Source organism: Dendrobates tinctorius, unplaced genomic scaffold, assembly GCF_039654945.1.
Source record: "Dendrobates tinctorius isolate UK_male_01 unplaced genomic scaffold, ASM3965494v1 ptg000245l, whole genome shotgun sequence".
Classification (NCBI taxonomy): Eukaryota; Metazoa; Chordata; class Amphibia; order Anura; family Dendrobatidae; genus Dendrobates; species Dendrobates tinctorius.
This window is the reverse complement of record NW_027361912.1, coordinates 3,383,563-3,392,599: the sequence shown is the minus strand read 5'-3', so window position 1 is coordinate 3,392,599 and position 9,037 is coordinate 3,383,563. Positions and strand designations below refer to the sequence as shown.

At 47.2% G+C, this 9,037-nt stretch overlaps 1 protein-coding gene across 1 annotated transcript; it reads right to left on the bottom strand.

Moving 5' to 3' along the window:
- Positions 1 to 1,118: 1,118 nt before the first annotated feature.
- On the bottom strand, positions 1,119 to 2,054 carry LOC141060829 (olfactory receptor 1J4-like). The gene has a single exon (XM_073557207.1). The coding sequence runs from the start codon at positions 2,052 to 2,054 to the stop codon at positions 1,119 to 1,121; it is 936 nt and encodes a 311-aa protein (XP_073413308.1).
- Positions 2,055 to 9,037: the final 6,983 nt, after the last annotated feature.

Sequence of the window (9,037 nt, the reverse complement as noted above, 5' to 3'; positions counted from 1 at the left end):
TTGTTAGATGTTACTTGTTGTATCTGTTGTTATATATTATGTTGCCTCTTTGCCACAAAGAATTCCTTGTATATATGTAATATGTACTTGGCGATAATAAATTTGATTGATTGATTGATTATACAGATCAGAATATACGCACCACTGAGATCAAGTTTGGTAAACCAAGTGGCTCCCCGCTGCTGGTTGTAGAGATCAGGGATGAGTGGCAGAGGATACTAATTCTTTGCAATATTGAGTTAAGTTCCTGATGGTCAAGACAAGATCTGAGGCCACCATCTGTTTTACCAACGAAAAATAAACCTGTGCCCACTGGAGGATGGTCTGATGAACCCTTTTTACAGACTATCTGGTATGTAATCCTTCATAGCCTGATGCCTTGGGCCGGAAATTTTATAAATTTTACCCTTGGGGAGTTCGGTACTAGGTCAATGGGACAATCATAATTCCTGTGTGGGAATGATTTTTCACACTCGGACTTAAAGAATACATCAGCAACATTTCTGAATATATTGGGCAAATGACTGGGTATGGTTTTAGATGGTTTCACATATAGACATATATTTGTTTTGACACTCAGGGCATCAGCACACATACAGGGTTAATAGCATTTGAAGCTGTAAAGTGCCTGCACTAATAGCTCCGCTGTCAGGAGGAAATTAACTTTATTCTACCCGGTATCTAAGGGCCTTTAATCATAGAGGTGCAGTTTCAATCACAACTCAGTGCATAGTGAGTGATGGCTGAAACCACACCGCTGCACAGACTGATAGACGGCTCTAATACTGAGCTGGCTGTCAATCAGTGCCAGGGGCGTGATTACAGCTGCTGCTTACTATATACTGAGTAGCGACTGGAGCGGCGTTGGATCACCTCTATGACTAAAGGCCCGAGGCTGGTGGGAGGAATAAACTTAATTTCCTCCTGGCAGTGGGGCTCTCAGTGCCGGCACCTGGCAGCTTCAGAACACTATTATCCTGTAAATTAACCCCATTTTTGCAGGAAAATAGCGTTTTTACATGACAAGTTCCCTTAAACCTCTCCCGCAGTGGGTGAGTGACTGCTTCTTTTAATATTTTAGGACAGAGCAAGCTAATAGGCTGATTACTGGAAAACCTCTATAAACTTTTATGATTTGCTAACACTACAATAGCCCCCCAAACCTCTTTATTTCTGAGACTGTAGACCAAAGGATTTAACATTGGGACCACAATCATGTAGAGCATTGATAGCAGCAAGTTCTGATCCTTGGAATCTTCTGAGTCAGTTTTCATGTACAATAAGATACTCGGCCCATAGAATAACATAACTGTGATGAGGTGGGAGGTGCAGCTGGAGAAAGCTTTCATACGTCCCGCTGAGGAACGGATCTTCAATATAGCGGAGAAGATAAAGACGTATGAGATAATGGTGAGAATAAATTGCACAAGGATAATACTACAAATTTCAAAGAATATGAAGACTTTCCGGCTGTGAGTGTCAGTAGTGGAAAGATCAAGTAATGTATTTAGATCACAATAGAAATTATTAATTACATTGGAATAACAGAATTGTAGAACAGATGTCAGTAATGTGTGTGATAAAGAATTTATTACACCAAGTGTCCAACAGGCAGTGGCCATTCCGATATATAGATTCTTTCTCATTATTATGAAATATTGTAACGGCTTACATATCGCCACATAGCGATCATAGGCCATCGATGTCAGCATGAAAACTTCACCATCAGCACATAAAAGAAAGAAAAATAACTGGGTCATACAGCAACTAAAAGAGATCCTGTGATCCTGGGTCCAAGTGATAAAAAGTAGTCGAGGGACAGAAGTAGAAGTGGATGTGACATCAACAAGGGCAAGGTTACACAGGAAGAAATACATTGGGGTTTGTAATTTTGGTGCCAAACATACAAGAAGAATGATTGTCAAATTCCCCAATATGGTAATTAAATAAATAATCAAAATTGCAAAAAAAAGCTCAAATTGGCCCCATGTAGACATAGAGAAGGCGGCAATGAGAAATTCATGTCTGGAGCTTCCGTTCTGACAGGCAATCATGTTGTCTTCAATAAGATATAATGATTATATATCATGGAATCTCATTCGTTACATATTATGCAATACAAATGGGACAGGAATAAAAACAGCTCACCACCATCAATGTCTCAATAGTTCCAGAGCATGGAAAACCGTCTTTGCTTGGACGCAGTAGAAACAGCATGAAGAAGGAACCAGCTCCACAGAAATAAAATCTTCCCTGTTGCTGAATATTTTCAGTAAGACAGTGAAATTAAAAGCATGTCATAACTAGAGATGAGTGAATATTTTCATATTTGGTTCGGTTTGCAATTGCCGATTTTGCAATATTCGCCAACACCCAGTCCAGAACGCGCCTATGTGTTCAACACTCGGCTCAGTCAGCACCTGCCAGTTCTTTCCTGTTCTTCAGCCAGTCCTGCCCCCACTTGCCAGTGCTCATCTGTCTAACAGACACTTCAGCCTGCACCTGCCAGGGCCCATCTTTTCAACACCCGGTCCAGTCTGCACCTGCCAGGTCTCATCTATTCAACAACCGGTCCCGTCCACACCTGCCAGTGCTCTCCTGTTCCTCAGCTGGTCCAGTCCACACCTGCCAAAGCTCTTCTGCCACCACTCAGTCCAGCCTGCACCTGCCAGTGCTCCTACGTCTAATACCCGGTCCATCCCACATCTGCCAGTGCCCATCTGTTCAATACTCAGTCCAGCATGCACCTACCGGTGCTCATCTGTTGAACACCTGGTCCATTCCGCAATTGCCATTGCTCTCCTGATCCTCAGCCGGTCCAGTCCGCACCTGCCAGAGCTCATCTGTATATCAGCCGGTCCATTCACCCCTGACATTGCTTTTTTTTTCCTCATTGGTCCCATTTTCACCTGTGGTTCCAATGTCCCTACAGTGCCTGCCTGTATTCTTGTTCCCTCCTTTGGACAGTATCAGCCTACTCACTCTAGGGGGTCATCTGCCACCCTCTGTTGGTCTGTCCTGGAGTAGCACGTGATGGCACCTCCTTGTCCCTCCTTGGGTCGCGGTGTTGCCTGCTGACACTTATCTGAGGACTGATTTGGTAGGCCCCCTAATCCTCCCTCCAGGCTTTCCGAGCGCTATGGCACATTGGTTCCACTTCCACCACCTTGCCCATTACAGTCTCCATCTACTAGGCTGGCTGTAGTGGAAGAAGTGTCGGATCCCATTATACTAGTTCTACAATATTGCAATTGATGCCACTTTTGTGGTGTCTGCCACTAATTTTTGAAAATGTGGAGACTTCTGGTTGAGTCTCCTTCATGTGTGTTGCCTGTAGCAATAGGTCTCTGAGACTGACATGCCTCCACCCACTTTGAGTCAACTACCCGTGTTACTATCCTTACATTTTTCTGACAGTAGTAGTCTACAAAACTGATATTTGTGCCACCTGAGTGTGGCTGAGCATAAAAGCAGCTTGAGATGTTGCATGTGGTATCAGGGCTCCCAGCAATGCAGGACTGCACTGATTCGTCACCCACCTGGTCTTAATTTGAAGTTCAAGTCAAAGCTGTAAATGCTGGCCCAGACCCCGATACCTCAAACATGGCTGATTGCAGCAATGACATTCTAAGATTTGTACTGTGGGTCAATTGATGCCACTTTCCTGGTGTTTGCCCCTAATTTAATGTGTTTTTGCAGCTTTGGGGCCTGTTTGAAGGTGTTGTGTATGCATTTGTTTTTGCCTCCCATTGACTTCACCTTTTACACACACACACTGATTACAAGCAAACCGGTCACAGGTGAGGATGTTACCTTTAGTAGCCAGTCCAACCCATTTGTGTCAACTTCTGCGCACGTTATCAAGCCAAAATCACCAGGGTGTGTAAACTTTTGATCAGGGTCATTTGGATGTTTTGGGTTGTCATTATGATTTAAAAGGAGATAACACAGTAGTTTGACAATAAATGGCTTCACCCAACCACTAACCATGAGTGGAGAAAAAGTTTTGGTGTTATCATTCATATTCTCTGAAAAAAGCCAAGAAAGCAAAAATTCTGCCGGCGTATGTAAACTTTTGAGTACAACTGTATGTTCACACGTTGCTATTTTGCCGTTTTTTTTTTCTTCAGCCAAAAAATGCTCTTTTGTCAATATACGGTAAAAGCTGCTAATGAAAAGCAGGATTTGCTACGTTTTTTCTGCATTTTTTTGCTATGTTTTTGGTGTAGATTATATGTGTCAATGGTCTGCAATACATGTTTAATAAAGTTGATTTAATTTACCAAAAAAAGCAGCAAAAATACACGGTTGCATTTTTTTTGCAGAGTTTTTGCACTTTCTTCTTGTCTGTGGTGAAAAAACGCGGCAAAAATGCTGAAAGAAGCGACATGGTGCAGTTTTCCAATTCAGGCAGGAAAAAAAAAGCAATGTGTGTGTGCATGAGATTTCTGCAATCTCATAGCTTTTGCTGGTCCTGTAAAAAACAGCTCATAATTTAAATATAAAAACACATAAAAAAATACTGGAAAAATGTAAATTGTGAACATAGTCTTAGGTTTAGACAGACTTATGGCTTTCAGCCTTTAGACAGTCTTAAATTTCCTCAACGCGTCCGTATAAAACACGTATGTAAAAAAACAGTACAGGTGCCATCGGTGTTTTCCGTTATTGTGTTAATGAAAAAGAATTTAGAAAAATGCATTGTCTTTCTTGAAGTTTAAAGGAACCATTATTTAATAATGATAACTCATGTGATGTGATGAGGTTTAATGCAATGCACTTACCTTAATATTACTATCCCCGCTCATCTAGTGAAACATGAAAACGCCAGCTTATAAAATATTATAATAGCCCTCTGGGGTTTGGGATCCACTGAGTAATATTAAGATGAAGCCTGTGACCAAATTATTTTTTTTTTCAGTGAAAAAAATTACTATGTTGTCATCCATGGAGAATTACGTGCTTTCTGTTAAATTTCAGTGGTATATAACACTACAAAAAAGAGTTGAAGATTTTTTCTTGATTTAATTAGTCATCCATAGAGTATGATGTGCTTTCTGTAAAAATTTTGGGGGTAAATAACACTTCAGTCAAGCATTCCAAGATTTTTGGGATTCAGTTAGTAATCCATAGAGTATTAGGGTGGTTTCACATTAGCGCTTTTTAAGCGCACGCACGGCCGGGGGTAGCTCCGCCCCCGAGCCGGCTCTCTGCCCGGCGTGCCCGCCCCTTGCTTGTAGCGCCGCCTCCTAGCGCACAGCGGCGCCTGCGATCGGCGCACCCTATCTTTAGCATAGGGTGCGCAGATCGTGCGCAGGCCGTGCGCTAGTTGCGCTTTGACCTGCGCTGCGCACTTTTGACGGTGCGCCGTGCGCGCCAAAATCCGAAAAGTTTGATTTTGGCGCGCACGGCCTCCTGGAGATGCTGAAGGTGTTCCTCCCAGGTGGAACTGAAGACGGCAATGTCATCCAGGTACGCCAGCGTGTACTCCTCCAGTCCCCGGAGCAGGTGGATGACCATCCGCTGGAAAGTGTCAGGGGAATTTTTCATGCCGAAGGATATGACTGTGGACTCGTACAGTCCAAAGGGGGTGATAAATGCGGATCTCTCCTGCACCACAGGGCTCAGGGGAATCTGCCAGTATCCCCGACTCAGATCCCTGATGGATACTTATCTTGCTTTTGCCAACCGCTCAAGCAGATCCTTGATGCATGGCATCGGGTGTACATCAGAGGTTGTGATGGCGTTGAGCCTCCTGTAGTCCACGCAGAACCGGGTGGTCCGATCCTTTTTTGGCACGAGAACTACAGGCGAGGCCCACATGCTTTTTGACTGTCGAATCACCCCCAGCTGTGATATCTCAATGATCTCATGGTGCATGACCTGTTGCACCTCCTCAGAGATCCGATAAGGTGTTCGCCATAGTGGAGCATGATTCCCGGTGTCCACCTCATAAACCGCTAACTTCGTCCTCCAAGGTCGGTTGGTGAACACGGCCCAGAAGGGTTCCAGGGTGTCCAACAACTGCAACCGCTGGGGTATGGTTAAGGAGGCACTTACCTCCATGTCCTCAATGGACCCATTGGCCTTGGCTTGGGCCAGCATGTCCAGGAGAGGATCTTCCTCCCCATCCTCGGGCAGGTTGCAGACCGGTAGGATGCAGGCTTCACGTTCGTGGAGCATCTGTTTGAGGGTACCGTTGAAGCGTTCACACAAACTATTGGTCTGTGGGTGATACGCACTCGATACCAGGTGCTTCACCTGCATTTTCTCACAGAGAGCCTCCATTAGGCGAGACATGAATTGGGTCCCTTGATCGATAAGCATCTCCCTGGGAAATCCTACCCTTGAAAAGATGGTCACCAGTGCATCAGCCACCTTATCCGCCCTGGTTGAAGGCAGAGCTACTGCCTCTGGGTACCGGGTAGCGTAGTCTACCATGGTGAGAATGTATTGCTTTCCAGAGCTGCTGGGGAAGGCCAGCGGGCCTACAATGTCCACTATGATTCTCTGGAAAGGCTACTCTAACACTGGCAAAGGAATAAGGGGAGCCTTAAGAGCAGGCCCCGCCTTACCCACTCTTTGACAGGTGTTACAGGAGCGGCAGTATTTTGTTACGTCTGTCCCCATCTTGGGCCAATAGAAGTGTTGAGACAGCTGTGCCTTAGTTTTGCTGACCCCCAAGTGTCCAGCGAGTGGAATCTCATGAGCAATCCACAACAACTCAGTTCTGAACTGATAGGGGATGACCAGCTTTCTTTCCCTCAACCAATCCTTTTGGGATTCTCCGGGTACTGTCTCCCGGTACAACCTTCCTCGTTCCCAGAAAACCCTCTCCTTATCAGACTCAGAGGTGGGCGTCTTGGCGAGGTCTCTCTATTTCCCCAGGCTCGCATCTGAGTGCAGAGTAGCCTGGAACTCCTGGCTGCAGGCAGCCAGAAGTGACGTCAGGGTCCCTGCCTCACTGGGACCCTATGGAACCTGCTCTGGGTTAACCTCTGGTTCAGTATCTCCTGTAGCGGGAGAGGGTCCAGAAGGCAGGGAGTTAACTGCGATCTGGGCACTCTGACTGTGTGTGACAGCTGCTATGTATGCTGTTTCCCCGGGGATTTCTACAGACCCACCAGCCGGCGCTGCTATAGGCTCTACCTCCCCATCCACCCCCAACACTTCAGGAACAGTGCTACTTATGGGCCAGTTACCTTCCTCGGTGGCACTGGTCGGTTGCATGGCATCACCTCTCTCATGGTTCCCATGCACCTCCCCATTTCCTTGAGCACCGACGATTGCTCCTGTTAGGGGTTCCTCAGCCATTTCACTCCGCAGAGCGACGGGGCTGAGCAATTCTGTACCTGTGGACACATCTACCGTTTCAAAGAAATGGTTAACAGGTTCAGTCGGCACAGATACATCATCATCATCATCAGCACCATCCCTAGGAAAAGAATGGTTATCAGTTTTCTTTGGTACATTTACATCACCATCAGCATCATTCCCGGGGAAAGAATGGTTATTAGTTGCATCATTACTCATCAAGGCATTAGGAGGTAACACATTCAGTTTCCCATCATCATCAACATCTTCATCATCATCAGGATTAACGTCACCCTTATTTTCAGATTGCGGAGGTGTGTCAGGGACGTAGTATGCAACCATCCTCCCAAGTCATTCCCCAATAAAACATCGGTAGGCAGGTTCTCGGATACTCCCACTTTCCTCACCCCGCTCCCAGCACCCCAATCAAGAAATACCCAGGCCACTGGTAAGGGACAGCGGGTACCCCCGATCCCGGTGACAGTCAGGGTTTTCCCCTAAATAAACTCTTCAGGGGCCGCCAGTCCAGGATGGATGAGGGTTCGTTCAGCCCCGGTGTCCTTGAGGCCTACAGCAAAAGGGGCCCCCACCTGGACGGGTTGAACATTGTCGTCAATCCTCCCAACCACATCTCCCACCAAAAGAACAGAGGCGTTGGGCCCAGAGGCCTTGGCTTGGGGGTTCTTCTGCCTTTCCGGACGGGTGACACTGATATGACCAGTCCAATTGCAGTTGTAACACTGGCAACTGTCAGTAGTAGGTCTGGTTTTGGCAACAGGACAGGGCCTCCGGAACGACGGCTAGCTGGGGCACTGGGGTTGGTTGCAGGCTTACCCCCCCTCTAGCTGGAGGTGACTGGCCTCCATGTCTCTGGCTTCTGGTTTGCCTCATAGTTGTCGGCGATCTGCACGGCTTTGTCGGCATTTGATGGTTCCCGCTCCAGGATGAACTGTCAGACCTCAGCTGGGCAGAGATGCAGGAACTGGTCTTTGATCATCAGGTCCTTCAGCAGGTCAAAGGAATCAACTGATAGTCCATGGATCCACTGGTCAAAGTGGGTCCTGAGTCCTTGCACCACATCGCTATAGCTATCGTGTGCGCCACGTTGGAGGTTCCGGTTCTTTCTTCGGTATTCCTCTTGTGTCAGCCAGTACTTGGCAATCAGGGCCTGCTTGATGGCATGATAGTCGTCATCATCTTCTGGCCGTAGAGAAGGAAACACCTCCAGGGCTTTGCCCTTTAGCCCTGGGGTCAGATACCTGGCCCATTGGTCCTTTTCCAGCCGGTACTGTTTTCAAGTTTTTCTTAAAGGCTCGCAGAAACGTGTCCAAGTCCCCGTCCTTTAGGACTCTAGGTGCTGTGGGGCTCACTGCTCCGGGCTGTGGGGGCATTCCCCCCGCTAGAGTACCTCCAGTTCATGGGCCCTCTGCGCTTGGGCCTCGGCTCTCTGGGACTGGATCTCTGCTCTCTCAGCCTCCCGCTCGGCTCTCTGCTCTTCTCGAGCTTGCTGGATCAGCTGCAGATGTCCAACATGGTCTTCGGCAGGGAGCTGCTGTAGCGCCATTTGCAGATAGCGGTCCATGACTTCCTGGCTACCAGTCAGGCCGACCTGCACCAGCTGGACCTCCACGGCTGCACCATAGGCACCGGTGCGCCTACTGCACCCTGGCTCTCATCCCATTGCGCTAGAGCCGTGACCAACTGGGCTTTGGTCTTGTCGGCG

Coding starts and splice junctions, on each gene's coding strand:
- LOC141060829 (XM_073557207.1), bottom strand. CDS start 2,054: ATGATTGCCTGTCAGAACGGAAGCTCCAGACATGAATTTCTCATTGCC.